At 38.5% G+C, this 18,722-nt stretch overlaps 1 protein-coding gene across 1 annotated transcript in view; it reads left to right on the top strand.

Annotated features, from left to right (window-relative positions):
* The window catches only part of ETFA (electron transfer flavoprotein subunit alpha), a 61,666-nt gene extending 44,219 nt beyond the window's left edge, over positions 1-17,447 (top strand). The window contains exons 10-12 of the mRNA XM_031440763.2: positions 3,472-3,537; positions 10,105-10,185; positions 17,140-17,447. Coding sequence (XP_031296623.1) covers positions 3,472-3,537; positions 10,105-10,185; positions 17,140-17,178 — 186 coding nt within the window. The 3' untranslated portion in view covers positions 17,179-17,447. The remainder of the gene's footprint in view (positions 1-3,471; positions 3,538-10,104; positions 10,186-17,139) is intronic.
* The last annotated feature ends 1,275 nt before the right edge of the window (positions 17,448-18,722 follow it).

The raw sequence follows: 18,722 nt of genomic DNA, 5'->3' as shown, positions 1-18,722 counted from the left end.
GAGTGGCACAGCAGTGTCTTGGGAAACCAGATGCTATGCTAAGGACTAAAACCTCCCAGCAACCCCATGAAGTAGGGCTGCTTGTAACTCCAGTTTTTCAGATGAGCAGGCTGAGGCAGAGAGAGGCTGAAAAATTGGCCTATGGTCACGAGTCTGTCAGGTGGCTGACCTGTGATGTAAACGTAGGCAGTGAGACTCCAGAGCCTAGGTTTGTAACCACAGTAACATGCTCTTCCTGCAAAACCTGGTAAACTGCGCTGGGTGCAGCAGTTTCCAATGCCTGTTTCTGTTTCTATCTCAGCGCACTCTGAAGTAATTTAGCTGTCTGCCTCTGAGTTCTTTGGATGAATCTAAGCTGTAGTCTTTTTAAAAAAAGATTTTGGCAAAGGAAGAGGGATGTGTGGTTTCTTCTGCTGGTCCTTGTTTCTGCTGAAGTAGGTGCTGTCCCGTCTTCGTATTTCAGAATAACCTCTAGTTCTCTTACCGTTCAGCGGCTTTACTTCGCACCAGTCCCATTCTTGAATTGCACAGTGACCAGCCCAGACTGCTACCAGCTCTCTTCCAGATTTCCTCCCTTTGCTAAGGCTACTAGGAGTTTCTCTCCAGGACTGCCCCTTCTTCCTCTGTGTCTGTTCCTTTCTTTAATCCCACCTCTTTTTGAACCCTTAATTGCTGTTCTCCCCTCCAACGTCTCTCATTTTCTCTCCAAATTATCTTACTTACTATCTGATTTAGAAGGAAAGTGCCTCAGGGCAGGGATTGCCTTGTTATGTTGTGAAGTGGTGTCTAAAGTGCTCCATAAATTAGCATCTGTGGGGAATTTTGTACATACTAATTATTATTATTGAAATACAAAAATGCTTTCTGAACCATGAGGAAGCATCCTATGATATTAGTCTAATTGCCTGTACATGTTTTTTAAAAAAGAAGGAAAAAGCCTTTCTTCCTGCCTGAGAGTGCAATCAGATCTCAGAACAGCAGCCAAAATCTCAGGGCTTGTTCTGGTCTATTGTTTCAAAGCTTTTATATTTATTTAGGGAACCATGTTTGCAAGACAGTAAAAGCAAGGTCCTGTGGGTCATGTGGATCTATTTGGACAGTTTGTACTGGTCAGAAAGGTGGGGATGACCCTGGAACAACTTGCCTTTGGTTTCATTTGGCCCAGAATGTATCATTTCCTTAGTGACATTTATGGTTAAAGTCAACAGTATTCATTTCTCGGGGGTTTAAAGCAAATTTCATTTGTATCATATTTATGTTGACGTTTAGTGCCAGAGTGAATCAGCATTTTTTATTGGTGTTTTATAATGCAAATGGAGAGGCTTTTAAGACTTGTTGAATTTTAATGTAGACATGTATGTCAGAAAGACTCGCTTACAGAGCTATTGATCCTTTCCAATACTTGCTTTAAGAATATACTTAGAAGAGTGGTTAGTGAGACAAGTGTCTATCTAAACAACTTGCTTTAAAAATCTTTTCATAGAATTTTTTGGCCTGGTTTTCCTGAACGTAGGATTTAGTAAGTATATTTTGGTTAATAATTTAATAAGTATTCTTTCATGAAAGAAATGCTAGTCAGAAATTGAAATGATGTTAAAATTATCAATTAGTGTTACCTGTAAAATCTTCAATGGAAAATAGTGGTGCTTTTTCAAAGAAAAAAGCTTGTTTACCACTCATGTAAAGGGTTCATGTCTGATAAGACAGGATAATGACGGGCCTTACTGCCTTGTCCAATTGAGGATGGCCATAATTGACAAATTTGATACATTTAAGATAGAATTCTGGAGCATGGGATTCCTTTTATCCTCACCCATGCATTTTACTTTCCGCAGTATACCTCCGCACCCTAAGACTCAGTCTCTTTAGGCCAAATTGCTGTTTCTTATCTTCAGGCTTTTGATGGTAACTGTAGAGCAAATTGAATCAAAAAATAAGCCCAGTTCATTTTTAGCTGATAACTCACACTGGGAACTAGTTTGTTTCCTTTTCTAGGGTACACAGAGGTATCTTGCTCCCTAGAAGCAGTGGACACTTCATGCCTTTAAAGATAAGACCCTGGGATGTACCATCAATGTGCTGGATAGAGTTATAGGTTTCAAGCTGCACAAGAGCTGAGGATCATCTGTTTTAGTGGTTCTCAGCTCTAGCTGTACATTAGAGCATCCTGGGAAGCTCTTTCTAAAAGCTCCAATGCTGGGGCTGTACCTCCTCTGTTTATAATTGGGGAAACTGAAAGGTGGGAGGATTGACTTGTATATGGCCACACACACTTAGGTGTTATGAAAAATCATAGCATTTGGTAGCAAAGACATTAATCTCAGATCCTAGTTGAAATACTCTCTTATTTTTGGGTGAGCATTTGTTAGATTATGTGGCAGTGCAGAAAACAAAATGGGACCACCTGACACTGTCATTGACTTTAAAGCAGCTGCCTATAATAAAATTGAGTGTGACAGAGCCTTCCGCATTATTCATAGTGAGGAGAGACTTCACTGTTGGTTGTGACAGGGGTGTAGTGTCTGTCTGGTTACATGGTAGCTGCACCCACTACCCAAGCCAGGACTTGCTAGTTCAGTTTATGTGTGGGAAAAACTTTTCAGCTGAAGCTTTAATTATCCCTAGCAGACAGAATAGAGCAGCTAAGCTCTTTTAATTAAGCACTTATTAAATCAGCTTTCCACAATGATAAGTTTTAATGTTCAAACATGGATACTTTAAAATTTTTAGATAAAGGAAGAGAGAGCAGCAGTCAGTCGTCATTCCCTTTGTAGTTAGCGGGGGCAGAGTGTGGAGGGGATGAGGTGCAAATATTGTCAACGTCTGCTTAGGAACTGCAGTGCAGTGGGCCCTCGTGTTAGGTTCGGTCTGTGCCTCTGAGAATTTGTTGTTTTTTATTAAGGAGATTGTGTGTGTGTTTAGAACCTCTTAAGACTGATTTGTATTGTTGGTTTTTCTAAATATAAAGCGTAATAAATATATCCTAATGATTGTTTCAACAAAGATCTGTGAGAAGGCAAACAACTAAGTCAGGAAATATTTTAATATGTATTAAGTGTATATGTTAATATGCAGTGTGTGTATATTGTGAATGGATACATACCAAGTGGTTAGTTGAAGTGTGATATCCAAATAAGAAGCACAGATAAAAAGTGCTGCCTCACAGGAAATTGTGAGATTAAGTGAAACAGTTGATGTAAAATGCTTAGCACAGCAGTTGACACACAGTTAATGCCCAACAGTTCTCATTATCCACATATTTATTATTATACCACTACTGTAGTTAGTTATTCAGAGGGAAAGGAGGGCTATGAGTTAGGGAGATCAGGAAAGGAGGAAAGCATAAGTAATATAGATTACATCTATTTTATTTAAAATATCTCTGATTTAAGATTTGACTTGCTAGTAGCGAATACTTTGGAAGGTGTAATAGAGTAATGCACATTAACGATGTGGTGTCTTTTGTTCCAGGAACTTTATATTGCCGTAGGAATATCTGGAGCCATCCAACATTTAGCAGGAATGAAAGACAGCAAGGTAACAAACTACACAACAATAATGATGCTAAGAGGCAAAGTTTTCATGTTTTAAAATTTCAGTTTCATAGTATTATGTTTGCATGTAGTTACAGTGTGTGTAGTTGAACCATTCACATTAACACAAATCTAGGAACTGAAAGAAGCATAAGCCACTGTACACTGCCTGAAGACTTGCCAGTGGGTGGGCGAGGCAATGCTGTGTCGTGGAAAAAGGTTTGAACCTGAATTCCAGCTTCACTGCCCAATTCACCATGTGACGCGTCCTATTTGTACCTCGGTTCTTTGTCTGCCGAATGCTGTGTTGGAGGATGATCTCTCAGATACCTTTCAGATCTGACAGGGGATGGTAAATGTGGGGTGAAAATAATGTGATGATGTTCTGACATCTAACTAGTTTGTGAGGTTCTAATGCCTAAATCTCTGACGGCTTCACCCTAGTCCCCTAACAGTCCCAACCGTCATAAATCAGCAGGTCTCCTGTGCTTGGGCTGTTACTAAACCGTGACTGACACATTTTGGGTTAGATTGTCTTAAAACCTCAGTAATTGTCAACAGTACAGTGTATAGAGGAAACACTTGGTTTTAGCTTGCTATTGCTACTTGGACTCTCTGGAAGTAATGACCCCGTGAACATATATTTCAGAACATGACACGTTAATTCATGCATAACAATGCACAGTTTGAATTATGAACTTGGTCTTCATGAAGTCAGAGATGCCTCTGACACTCCTGCTTTTATCCATTCAGATGGAAGTTTGATATAAAAGGTAATAAAACTTTTAACAGGTTTAACTTCTAACTTGAAAAGATGCATGCACTACCTCCTTGTAACCTCTAAATGAATTGGCCCAAAATCAGTCAGATTTCACAGTTGGATGGCAGGTTTCTTCACTGAGTTCTGAAAACAGCAGTGCCAGTGGGAGAAATGTTATTGCTGCATTAAAGGGAAAAAAGCCACTCCCAACACCAGCAACCTTAAAAAATATTTTTAGCTGGGCCAGTTCAGACATACCTAGAATTCAGCTTCTCTCAAATAAAAGACTCTGCTTGCCAAGATGATCCTGGTGGAAGTTCTCATTCCATGCCGGCAGGGCTGGATTGGGGGAGAGATGGACTAGACAGTGTATGTCAAAGCAAAAAGGGAACCATTGAAGTAAGGAGACCACCGTTAGGGAGCAACCCATAAGAATAAACTTGAGCCAAGACTTTTTCTCTCCATCCAGTCAACAAATATTTATTTAGCACGTACTTTGTACTAGATGCTGGGGATGCTTAAATGAAAAAGACATAGTCCCTGTCATCACTATCTTGAGTGGGAGACACAAGAGTCTCGGGGCAATTTTGGTTAATCTAAAATAGGAACATTCAAGTGGTTGGTTTAAATCTGATAGTTGCATTACATATAAGCTGCAGTTTTAATTGGCATTGTGGTATGGTTGAAAGAATATGAAATTTAATTGAACCATACACATATTAATATGGTTGAATACAATCTGTGCTTTAAAAGATCTGTAAGGTAAGAAGGGTGTGAATTTATAAGGACGTATTAAAAGGGCTCTAGATTGCAAGCAAGATTTTATCATAGTTATTTACAGTGGATACTTCAGGAATATTCTTTTTATAATCTGAAAATCTGTAACCAGCCCAAATACTTTAAATATTTTAGTATTTCTTAAATACTTTAGTGGTTCCTTTCCCACAATTATGTGCTCTTTCTTTAAAAATAACTTTTATATAGTAGGATGAAAAAGCTTTCAGATGATTAAACTGTCAGATGTTTGACTAGGTGGCCTCCAGGAAAATCATTAACCATCGTTAAATAAATCTCTGCTGGTAGCTGTGAAGCAGGCTACATATTCCCAGAAGAGAAACACCTCGATGCAAATCAATGCCTGTGATTCAAAATGTTTGTCCTTGTGACTTTGGATTTGAGGCTCATATTGAAACCATCGTTTATTGTCTCTGACCACACTTTAATATATATGGCATGTTACTCTGGATCGATAGTTACCTGGACTACACTGTACTCCAGTCTCAGATATTCTGGTATATTCTGCCTATCTCTTTGAGGGGCTCCTCGAGGCCACTCTAGGGAAATTAAGCATATGTCATATAGCCTACATTTTAAGTCAGACTATATCAAAATACTTTAAAAATGTGTTCCACCTGTTTTCATGAGATAGAGTAATAAGCAGGAGAAACCTAATTTTGCTTTCAGAGACTTGAATTATTATAATCTGTCTATTAAAATAACACTATGATAGAGTCAAAACTCTTAATTTTACATTAATTGCAGTGGTGTTAAGAGCATGTATGGGGAATACCAAACTATTTGAAGTATATAAATAAATCTGTTGTTAATAGAATAATGGTAAACCCAGCACCCTTTTTAGTGACTGTTTCTCCTTAATCTGTTCCTGATCTGTCTTTATAACCTTTTACATTTAAAATTTTTATGGGTGATAAAAGGAACTTTTTGGTAGTTTTTGTAGGAGATGTGGTAATTTGTTTTATTACATTTATTTTCTGCATATATCAGGACTTAAACTTTTTAAAGTTCATCTTTACTAACAGGCTGACTAAATAGTTAACCTTCGTATTCTAACAGGAGACCCAGGAAAATAATTTAAAAATACTAAATGGAATGCAGTATGTGGAGGATATATAATCTGAGCTATTTAGGCTGTGAATTGGGGTATGGATTTGTTATTTTTTAAAGTTGAAATCTAACATTTATATTCATAACTTTAAATTTATGTATTATTAATAGGATTTAGAAAACATTATTTTATAAGTGAAATAAGCTGGGGATTGACTATAATCATAATACGTGTCTCCTGATGATTTGATAAAGTAGACTTCTAATAGAACTATCTTATTGGATGAAGCACACCAAATGTAAAATAAGTTACTTAATTTTTCATCCATGGTTTTTATTTAGTGTATCTAAAAATTTTCGATGACCTGCAAAACTTCCCAGTTATATTTGATTCGTTTAAGTCACATTATTGAGATGTAATTTATATATAGAAAATCAACTTTTTTGGTACACTGCACTTAAAATTTTATTTTTGTGTGGTAAAATACACATAACATAAAATTTAGTATCTTAACCATTTTTAAGTGTGTAATTAAGCATCGTGTACGCATTATCAGTGGTGTTAAATACATTCATAATGGTGTGCACCCATCACCACTGTCCATCTCCAGAACTCTTCTCATCTTGTAAAACTGAAACTCTATACCCATTAAGCAATAATTTCCCAATCTCTCCCCCTGCACTCTCCAGATCCTGGCAGTCACAGTTCCACTTCTTTCTCTGTGCTTTGTACTATTCTAAATACCTCGTATAAATAGAATCATACAGTATTAGTCTTTTTGTGACTGGCTTATTTCACTTAGCATAATGTCCTTAGGGTTTATCCATGTTGTAGCATATGTCAGAATTTCCTTCATGTTTAGGCTGAATAATATTCCATTTAATATATATAACACATTTTGTTTATCTATTTATCCATTGACGGACATGGGTTGCTTTCCATTTTTATCTATTGTGAGTAATGCTGCTGTGAACATGGGTGTACAAATATGTTTTTAAGATCCTATTTGCAATTCTTTTGGGTATATATCCGGAAGTGAAATTGATGGATCATAGGGTAATTCTGTTTTTAATTTTTTGAGGAACCATCATAACATTTTCCACAGCAGCTGTACCGTTTTGCATTCCCACCAACAATACACAAAGGTTTCTGTTTTTCCACACCCTCATCAACACTTGTTGTCTTTTTTTTTGATAGTAGCGATCCTAATGGGTATGAGGTGTTATCTCATTGTAGTTTTGATTTGCATTTCCCAAGTGATCAGTGATGTTGTGCCTTTTTTCATGTGCTTATTGACCATTTGTGTATCTTCTTTGGAAAAGTGGCTATTCAGGTCATTCGTCCAGTTCTTGAATCAGGTTGTTTTTTGTTGTTGAGTTTAGTAGTTTTGGGGGGGGGGTGGATAATTAGGTTTGTTTGTTTGTTTTTGATAGAGGTACTGGGGATGGAACCCAGGGCCTCATGCATGCTAAGCATGCACTGTACCACTTGAGCTATTCCCTCCCAGCTAGTAGTTGTTTTTTTTCTAATGTACTTTGTATATTAATCCCTTATCAGTTATATTATTTACAAGTATTTTCTCCCATTCTCTGAGTTACCTTTCTACTCTGTTATAGTGCTTTTTTGATCCACAAATTTTTAAAATTTCCATTAAGTTCAGTTTGTTTTTTCTTTTATTGTCTGTGCCTTTGATATAATATCCAATAAATCATTGCCATAACCAACATCATGCAACTTTTACCCTATGTTTTTCATCCGAGATTTTATAGTTTTAGATATAGTGTTCAAATCTTTGATCCATTTTGAGTTAGTTTTTCTATATGATGTTAGGTAAGAGGCCATCTTCATTCTTTTATATGTGGATATTCGGTTTTCCCAACACCATTTTTCTGAAAAGGCTATCCTTTCCCCATTGAATGATCTTGATACCCTTGTCAAAAATCATTCAACCATGTATGTGAGGGTTTATATCTGGGCTCTCTCTTCTATTCCATTGGTCTGTATGTCCTATTTTGGGTCCCTTGAGAGTGCATACGAATTTCAGGATGGTTTTTTCAATTTCTGTAAAAGTCATTGGAAGGACATTTTGATGGATGTAGAATTATTGATCAACAGTTTTTTTCTTTCAGCACTTTGAATATATCAGCTCACTGCCTTTTGGCCTCCAAAGTTTCTGGTGTGAAATCTACCAGTAATCTTATTGAGGATCCCTTGTATGTAATAAGTCAATTCTCTCTTCCTGTTTTAAAAATTCTCTCTTTACCTTTGGCTTTTGAAAGTTTGATTATAATGTGTCTCAGATGTGGGTCTCTGAGTTCATCTTACTTGAAGTTTGCTGAGCTTCTTGGGTATTTGTATTTGTGTCTTTCATCAGATTTGGGAAGTTTTCAGCCATTATTTCTTTAAATATTCTTTCTCTTCTCCTTCTGGGACTCCCACCATAAGTATTTTGGTCTGCTTGATAGTGGTCCACAGGTCCTTTAGGCTATGTTCACTTTTCTTAAATCATTTTTCTTTCTGTTCTTCAGACTTGGTAATTTCCATTGTCCTATCTTCAGATTGATTCTTCTGCCTTTGGGTTCCTCTAGTGAGTTTTTTATTTCAGTTTTTGTACTTTTCAGCTCCAGAATTTCTTTTTGGTTTCTTTTTAGGTTTTCTGTCTCTTTATATTTCCATCTGGTTCATACATAGTTTTCTTGACTTTCTCCACATCTTCCATTTATTCTTTTAGCATCTTTAAGATGGTTATTTTAAAGTCTTTGTCTAGTAGATCTTCTATCAGGTCTTTTTTAGGGATAGTTTCTGTTGATTTTTTTCCTTTGAGTGAGCCATACTTTCCTTTTTCTTTATATGTCTTGTGAATTTTTTTGTTGAAAACTAGACGTTTGAATCTTATTATGTGGTATCTGTGGAAATTAGATTCTCCTCTTTCCCCAGGTTGTGCTGCGGCAGGGGTAGGGGGTTGCTATTGTTTTTGTTTATTTTGGTGGCATTTTGGGTTTTTTTTTGTTTGTTTCTGTTTTGGTTTTTTTGTTATAGGCTGTCTCTGTGGCAGGGATTAACTTGAAGAATAAACTTCAGGTCTTCTTAGGTCTTTTCTGAGCCTGTCCCTTTTCCTGGTCATGTGTGGTCACTTTGTAGTTTCCCCCATGTATGCAGTTTCTTTTGAATGTCCTACTCTTTAGTGTGTGGGTCCCAAAAGGGGGAAGAGAGGAAAATGAAGTCGGGACAGAAAGAGTGCATTGACTCTTTAAATCCCCTGGAAATAATCCTGACTGGAGGAGGAAGGACATGAACAATGGAGGAGGTGCAACAGCAATAGCCACCCTCCTCTTGGCATCTTTGTGATGAGGAGCAGCATTCTGTGATCAGAGCACAGATCTCCAATGTTTGGAGGACTGGGTCCTCTAAGCTCTATGCAGTTTGCTCCAGGAACATGTGCACAGGTGCCTGCCACCAGGGCTCGGTGTGGGGGATGCATAGCGACTATTGGGCTAAGAGCTGCAGTTTACTGTGCAGGTCTTCCTCTGGAAGTTACAAACCTTTAAGAGACTCCAGGGTTCTAAAATGGTGACATTAGAAAGATTTTGCCAGTTCAGTTGTCGTGTAGGTGGGGAGACAGTTTCCTGATGCTTCCTACTTGGCCATCTTCCCAGAATCCTCTCCTCTGATTTGTTACTTATATGAAACATTTTTTTTGTAAGTCAGAAAAGACCTTAAAGAAAATAATGATTTGAAACACTTTTTAATATTGCAATGGTGGGGGGGGTGTGGAATATGATTTTGTTATGTTCCAACCCAGAAATTTCTAAATTTACAATATTGGCACAAATGAATCAAACTCATCTTATTTAGTGGACATTTTTAAGAATATAAATTTGTTGTTAGGGAAGGTAGAATAGAACCATCAATCTGTGTGATATGTTTTCTTAATAAAGGCCAAACTCTTTGTTTTTGTTTCACAGATAATTGTGGCTATTAACAAAGACCCAGAAGCTCCAATTTTTCAAGTGGCTGATTATGGAATAGTTGCAGATTTATTTAAGGTAAGGTGGCCTTCAGAGTGATGGCTGTTATCCAGATTGTCTTCTAAGAACCTCTAGGAATTTGACACAACATTATAAAATGATTATAAATCAATAAAAAAATGTTAAAAAAAAAAAAGAACCTCTAGGAGTTGATCATGGATGAAGCTGTTTCAGGAAAACACGGTGTGTGTATTGTGTGTCTGTCTGTGTATGTATACATAATATATTTGCACAATTTTGAACTACTGAAAGTGAGTTGTCCTGATTAATACATGATGTTTATATAGAGCATTATAACTTTCCCTTTAAGAAGTCTGTACTGTCTACCAAAAATCCACATGGCTCTTGGCATCTCATTTGCTAAGTTAGACACGATTTGAAATGATTCAAGTAATTATAACCTGGAATCATATTTGGCAGGTACCTTAAAGAAATTGACATCAAATCCCCTCCTTCAGAGATTTACCAATGACACTATAGCTTTTCATGGGATAAGTGGGCACTCAAGTCCACCTTATCTGACTCAACAAGTATGCTCTGCTTGCTGTGTTTGACAGTTAAAGGCCTTCCTTACAGTGACAACTGTAGGAAAGAACACTTATTTCCCCCTCCTCATACTCTTCACTTTTTTGAGTGTTCTTCCTACCGTGCTGACCACCCCTGTATTTGCCCTCCCCATGAGAGAAATTATTTTAGTGATATTGTTGAGCACCTGATATTCATTTGGCACATTTAAAGGTCAAAGCTTTGCAGAACCTGGCCTCTTTTTGTCCCTGAGGACCTGTCTACGAGCTTCCAGGTTACCTTGTGCAGAAATCACTCATGCAGGAATTGAGGCTCAGAAAGTAGCATTCAACCCTGGATTTGTTAGAGTGAGGAACCCCTCCCACAGAACTATAACAAGCTGCTGTGGGCCTTAATGGAGAGGCTGCAGCCTTAGAACAGAGCCAAGGGTGGTCTTCCCAGCAAGAGGATACCCCCTTTACCATGGTTTCACCAGCACTGTATCTGACCCGGATAAACTAATGAGTGCACTTGAGAGCACATCTGCACTTTGAAGTGTATGTTCATGCTCACTGAAGGATGGACCCTTCAAATGCTCAGTAATTACTCAGTAATGGCCCAGATTGTGTGCAGAGACTAGATTGGGGCTGTTGGCCTGAATCAGCATAGGGCATCCTTCCCCTGGGAACCTCCTCACAAAATAGCCTGAATCTTGCATGGGAAGAATACAGCCCCTCTTCTGTGATCCTGGGGTTGTGTGTCTGAAATTTAGGGTTAAGGTAGGTTAGCTGCTCCTGTGACCTGGCCCAGCTATGTAAGAATAAACAGTAGTGGCAGTCATTGGACCACTAAAATACCCCAGTGGGAGGGAAAGTTAGTTTGAAAAAGAGAGATTTTTTTGTATTTCTTTATAAGGATAACTTTGTTCAAGTAATAATAAGCATTTAGTTGCAGTGAGATACAGCACTTTCTGAACCCTAACCTTGTTATCATGTTCACACATATGCAAACAGACATCTACTGTAGTTGGCCTTTTATTTTTCCTCAAGAGAATATTTTAGTAAGTTTATAGGTAATTTTGTTTATTTTGAGGTATGTTTTTCTGTCTGTCTGTACTGTGTGTTGCAACTCACATACAGGGCTTACTTGATATAGGAATGAAGAGTTGGAAATTCGTGATTTTCATACAGTGCACACCTGCCTTGGGGCAGGAACATTTTCATAGCAATGATTGACGCAGTGGCGTCCCACACATTGTGACTCTTGTATTAAGGGCAGCTCCCAGGTTTGACACGGGAGTGTCTATGTTTATTTTGTGTGTGTGTGTATGTGTGCTCAAAGAGGTATCTCAGTGAGAATCCTAGGACAGTCAAAGTGGAAAAGGACCTCAAAAATCATGTAGTCAACTGATCTCCAGCCTGAGATTCTCAACTTATTTTTGGTGTTTTAAGAAACCCACCTTTTTTTTTTTAATTTATTATTTTTTATTGCGGTAACACTGGTTTATAACACTATGTATGTTTCAGGTGTATAACATTCTGTTTGTACTTTTATATACCTTACAGCGAGCTCATCACCAGAAATTTAGTTTCCTGTCATCATACAGTTGATCTCCTTTACCCATTGCACCCTCCCCCCCAGCCCCTTCCCCTCTGATAACCACTACTCTGTTCTCCGATTGTACATGTTTGTTTTTATTTGGTGTGTTCATTTTACTTTTTTGTTTTTTATATTCCACATATGGATGAAATCACCTTTCTCCTTCTGATTTATTTCACTTAGCATAATACCCTCAAGGTCCATCCATATCATCACAAATGACAAGATTTCATTCTTTCTTATGGTTGAGTAGTATTCCTCTGTGTGTGTGTGTGTGTGTACACACCACATCTTCTTTATCCATTCATCCACTGATGGCGACTTAAGTTGTTTCCTTATCTTGGCTATTGTAAATATGGCGCGATGAACCTAGGGGTCCCCATATAGCCTTTCAAGTTAGTGTTTTTATATTCTTTGGATAAATACCCAGCAGTGGGATAGCTAGTTCATGTGGTAGTTCTGTTCTGTTCTTTTTCAGGACTCCCCATACTGTTTTCCATAATGGCTGTACCAATTTATATTCCTACCAACAGTGCATGAGGGTTTCCTTTTCTCCACATTCTTACCAACACTTGCTATTTCTTGGGTTTTTGGTAATAGCCATTCTAAGAGACGTGAGATATCTCATTGTGGTTTTGATTTGCAAGTGCCTAATAATTAGTGATGTTGAACATTTTTCCATGTGCCTCTTGGCCATCTGTGTGTCTTCATTGGAAAAATGTCTTTTCAGCTCCTCTGGCCATTTTTTAATCAGGATTTTTTTTTTTTTTACTGAGGTCTATGAGTTCTTTATATATTTTTTGGATGTTAACCCCTGTTGGATATATGATTTGCTGATTTGCAGATATCTTCTCCTTTATGATAGGTTTTCTTTTCATCTTGATTTCCTTTGCTGTGCAGAAGCTTTTTAGTTTGCCATTTGTTTATTTTTGCTTTTGTTTCCCTTGCCTCAAGAGGTACATATGGAAAGATATTGCTAAGACCAATGTCAAGGAGCATACTGCCTATGTTTTCTTCTAGTAGTTTCATGGTTTTAGGTCTTACATTCAAGTCTTTGATCTATTTTGAGTTGATTTTTGTGTATGGTGTGGTCTAGTTTCATTTCTTTGCATGTGACTGTCCATTTTTCCCAACACCATTTATTGAATAGACTATTCTTTCTCCGTTGTATGTCCTTTGCTCCTTCATTGTAAATTAATTTTCCATATATGTGTGGATTTATTTCTGGGCTCTCTGTTCACTGCCATTGATCTGTATATCCATTTTTCTGCCAGTTCCATGATGGCAACTGTTTATTTGCCTTTAGCTAGAATGCCAGGAATGCAAGGATGGTTCAACAACTACAAATCAATTAATGTGATATATAACATTAACAAAATGAAGGCTAAAAAGTAGATGCAAAAAAAGCACTTGATAAGATTCAACATTCATTTATGATAAAAGCTTTCAATAAAGTGGGTATAGATGAAATGTACTTCAAAATAATAAAGGCAACATATGGCAAACCCACTAACATCACACTCAATGGTGAAAAACTCAAAACTATCCTTCTAAAATCAGGATCAAGATAAGGATGCCCACTCTCACTACTCTTATTCAAACAGTATTAGAAATCTTAGCCAGAACAATTAGGTAAGAAAAAGAAAGAAAAGTCATCCAAATTGGAAAGGAAGAAGTAAAAGTGTCACTATTTATGGATGACATGATTTTATATTAAAAAAAAAAAAACCTAAAGACACCACCAAAAAACTATTAGAAATAATAAATGAATAAAGTTTCAGGGTGCAAAATCAACATACAAAAATCTGTTGCAGTTCAATATGTTACCAATATATTAACAGAAAGAGGAATTAAGAAAACAATCCCATTTACAATCACAACAAAAAGAATACCCAGAAATGTATTTAACCAAGGAGGTAAATATTATGTGTTAGTCCAAACAGTAGTGGCAGTCTTTTATCATAGCCATCCTAATGTTCATGAAATGGTATCTTTTTTTTTTTTTTTTTTGGTGGGAGTAGGTAATTAGGTTTTTTATTTATTTATTTATTATTTGACAGAGATACCGGGATTGAATCCAGGACCTTGTGCATGCTAGGCAGGCACTCCACCACTGAGCTATACTCTCCCCCATGAAATGGTATCTTATTGTGGTTTTGATTTGCATCTCCCTGATGACTAATGATATTGAGCATTTTTCATGTGTGCCTATTGGTCATTTGTATATCTTCTTTGGAAAAATGTTTATTAAAGTCCTTTGTCCATTTTTTTATTGGTTTGTCTTTTTGTTGTTCAGTTGTAAGAGTTCTTCATATATTCTGGATATTAAACCTTTATCAAACATATGATTTCTAAATATTTTCTCCCATTTTGTAGATTGTCTTTTCATTTGCTTGATAACGTCCTTTGATGCACAAAAGTTTTTCATTTTGATGAAGTCTAGTTCATCTTTTTTTTTTTTCTTTTGTCACTTGTATTTTGGATGTTATATCTAAGAATCCATTGTTATGATCCAGGGTCATGATGATGTACTCCTATGTTTTCTTCTAATAGCTTTATGGTTTTAGCTCTTATAATTAGGTTGTTGATCTATTTTGAATTAATTTTTACAGATGGTGTGAGGTGAGGGTCCAGCATTATTCTTCTGCATGTGGATACCGAGTTGTCCCAGCACCATCTCTGTTGGAGAGACTATTTTGTTCCCATTGATTAGACTTGGCATACCTCCTGTCTTTTTAAACCTTTCTTCACCTCTCCCCAGCGTGCTCTTCACTAGAGTCATTCTAATCCCTTTACTGTCTCCGGAACCTGCAGAGTTTATCTTTGCCTGCCTCCTCATTTTTTGCCTGGAATCGTTTCCTTCTCCGTGTTAATGTTCTGATTTTTCCTAGTCTGCACCAGTCTCACTTTCCTCAGAACTCCTGAATTTGGAACAGTTAGTGCCATTCTTTTCATCCTCTTCTGTTTACAGTACAAGATGAGCACATTTCTGATTGGATGGTTCATAGGCCTCTCTCTGTTCTCTCCAAATATTGGTTGGAACTCCCTGTGGCCAGGAGTCAGGCCTGAACTTCTCTGTCTCCTATAGTGCTTATCCTGAGGAAGGACTAAGTAAATGAGTGAAATATCATTGTATTGTGACTTTTATCAGTAGATTATCTTGTTTTTGTTTTTGTTTTTGTTTTTGGTGGGGGGAGGGTAGGTAATTAGGTTTATTTATTTATTTAAATGGAGGTACTGGGGATTGAACCCAGGACCTTGTGCATGCTAAGCACACGCTCCACCACTGAGCTATACCCTCCCCCTAGATTGTCTTATTTTAAACATAAATTCACTCTCATTTTGTCTTACTGAAAGGGAACTGCCTCTGCAGTATCTAAAATAGAATGAAAATAGGAATTCAAATCTTTCAGTGTGCTCAGGCCATCAGACCCAGTAAACTGAGTTGGCATGTTCTTTTCCCTAACCAAGGCATTGTGTGGTCTGCGAGGAAAGTCTGAGGTTGATCTAATAAAAAAAAGGATATACAGGATGCAGAGGAAAAAAAGCCCGCAACCCTTTTCTGTGGAGTGTGGCAGGGGGACATGCTGTAAGGTTTTTAAAAACTGTGTGTCCTAAACCAGATTAATATTTTATTTAAAATAAGTTGGGCTCTAGCCTATTTTTCGTGAAACACGTAGGTCCCACATGAGGCTCATTTAGCATGTCATCTGTATGACTGGCATAAGCTCATGGTCCCTCCACAGAGGAATGCTGGGAGAAGTGGTGCCAGCACTTAATGCCCCTGAGCTAATGCCTGCTGGCTCTGTGGTAAACATGGGCCTTTTAATAGGCTGGAGACAAAGTGACATTCGGAAGAAACAACATGTCGACAATTTCCTTAATAAATTTTGTACGAACACATTATTTCCACCTAATGGAAATGTAGCTCTCTTAAATAATTGAGAGGCTATATTCATTGGTGGCGAGTTCAACTGGGATCTTTGTGAGCTGGGGCAGTCGACAGCCCCTTGGAAGACTGGGTAATTGATATTTTACATGAGTGGCTCAGCTGGGCCTAGGGGGAGCTCTGTGTGACGTTCCCCTGCAGTCCCCACGAATCGCTCTCTGTCGTCCAGGCTGTCACAAAGCAGCTCCACGCTGAAAGCTCCAGTTGCAGCCACTAAGCTGCCAAGACTGAGAGTTAGTAATTAATCCTTTTTAAAGTGGGAGCCAGCTCGGGCAGTTTCCCTCACTGTGACCGGCCACTGCATTAGCACAAGGCCTTGACTTCAATAAAGGGTGGTGATAGGCAGCGTTCAGCATGCAGCTCATTTTTATGTGCAGAAAGGTAGTAGCATGTGCTGAGGAGCAACAACTGCAGTGTCTCTTGAATGATGAGTGAGCAAAGGAGCTGTGAGAAAACGGCTCCTGGAGGAGGTTGATGGGAGTCATGACTACGCAGGAGACTCTGGTGTGGACTTTGGAGGAAAGGCGGGAATGCAGTAAGGGAAGGACGAATGCCAGGAACACACAGAAGTAAAAAATATACGTTACTCTCAACACAGACAAGAAAAATTAGACTTCTGTTTTCTCTGGTGCCTTTCTGAGGTTTGTGGTTGTGTCAAAAAGGCTCCTAGGCCGTAAGTGGCTTTCGGCCATGCCAGTTTGTGTCTAAGATGGTCTCTCCCTCCCAAGGTTTGCAGTCTCCCCGTGGATGGGAGGAGAGACCATGGCAGAACAGGGACTTCCGGGGGGAGGGGGGCTGCTTTGTGCTTCAGTAGTGATTCACATTGTTTCTTTGGGCCTCCTTGTACTCCTTAAGGAGCTGTGGCTGTGTGACAGTAAAGGCTCAAGTTGCTTAACTACTTTTTTTTTTTTAATTTGCAGGTAGTTCCTGAGATGACTGAGCTGTTGAAGAAGAAATGAGTCATGACCATGTCGTAAGAAGGAAAATTACATCAAAGTATTTAGCTGAAATCATAGACATTCCATGGCTAATAAATAGTCATCGGAAAGCATAGAGAGCTACATTTCATAATTTGAGGAAAAGTTCTAACAGAAGCCAGAATGCTTTTTTTAATGGGATGATTATTATGTTTCTTTTTAACTATTTGTGATTCCAAACAATTATTTTTTGAAATTCTCTAATTCTGTAATAAAATATGTAATAAAGCCTTTCCACAGCTTTAAAACTATTACCAGAAATACGCCTATCTTTTTGTAAAGGAAGAGAGAAAATTTTTTAAGAAGTGAAAATTAGTATTTTTCATTTGCCTGTCTTGTTCATAGAGGGCTCTGTGTTTAAGGCAAAATTGTAAACATGAATGTTCCCACCGGCCTAATCAACGTAAGGTAGTTGTTGAGAGAAAGGAACTAGACTGGAAAATTTAGAGTTAAAAAAGCGCGGCCACGAAGCGTGAGTATTATCGTAAATACACTCCAGTCTTCAGAAAACCAGAGCTGATGTGACAGAAGTGGACCTGACTTAAACCGGAGCCTGCTGAGTGTGTAACATAGTTGGCTTAAGTTAGATTTAATTTTCCATTTCATTTTAAGGTTTTGTCAGCTTCTAGGACTTCATGTCTGTAAAAGAGAGGGAAGTGGAGGAGCTGCTTTGAGACAGTGTGGCTTCTTATTCTAACAGATAATTTGATATTATTGTAAACGTTTAAAATCCTGCCCAGAGAATGCTCTGGCTTCTCGTTTGCCTTCCTGGTGGCTCTTTGGCTGTCCTAGAAAGCAGGCAGGCATGCAAGTCGGCTACATGTGTGGTTAGCTCTGGCACGCTCCCTCTGCTGCCCTGAGCACAGCTGAGGCTGAGGGTGTCATAAGGGGCCAGAAGCTGCTGAGGCTTTGGCCAGGACTGCAGGAAGGCGTGGGCAGGTGTTGGGGTCAGAGAAAGGCTGAGAGTCAGCAGGCAAGTTGAATGGAGAGAACTGCCACCCTGAAGGCGCTCTGTGGACGGTGTAGTACTTAATAGGTCAAGGAAAATGGCAGGGCGGAGATGGGGAGTGACAGTGACGGTGACACAGAAGGGGAGGGGATGGAGGGGCTAGGCGGCCGCTTTGTGTGACCAGCCTGGGCCTGACTAGTTGAACCCTTTTTGATGTGTGTCTTAATCACTTGCTGTGAAACACTTGTAGAAGTTAAATGTTACTGGCATTTCAACCTTCTTTCAATGGGGTGAGAGAGCAGCAAAGTGATGTCCTGTGTTAGAACCATAGAATCCTAGAACGCAGCGAGCTGAGCGGTCATCCAATTCAGCCCTCTTGTTGTACAGATAGCGATACTGAGGCACAGAGAAGACGTCAGGAAGGCAGAGTGACTTGTCTGGGGCCATATGGTTTGAATCACCCTCACAAAAGTAATTCTGTATCTTGTTGCTGTCTTTGGGTCTTTTCTCAAGGGAGCTAACCTTGCTTAGGGCCATTAATCCCTCAGCCTTGTTGGACAGTACAGGTGGGGACAGG

Source organism: Camelus dromedarius, chromosome 29 (assembly GCF_036321535.1).
Source record: "Camelus dromedarius isolate mCamDro1 chromosome 29, mCamDro1.pat, whole genome shotgun sequence".
Classification (NCBI taxonomy): domain Eukaryota; kingdom Metazoa; phylum Chordata; class Mammalia; order Artiodactyla; family Camelidae; genus Camelus; species Camelus dromedarius.
The sequence above is the reverse complement of the archived record's forward strand: the minus strand, read 5'-3'. Positions and strand labels throughout refer to the sequence as shown.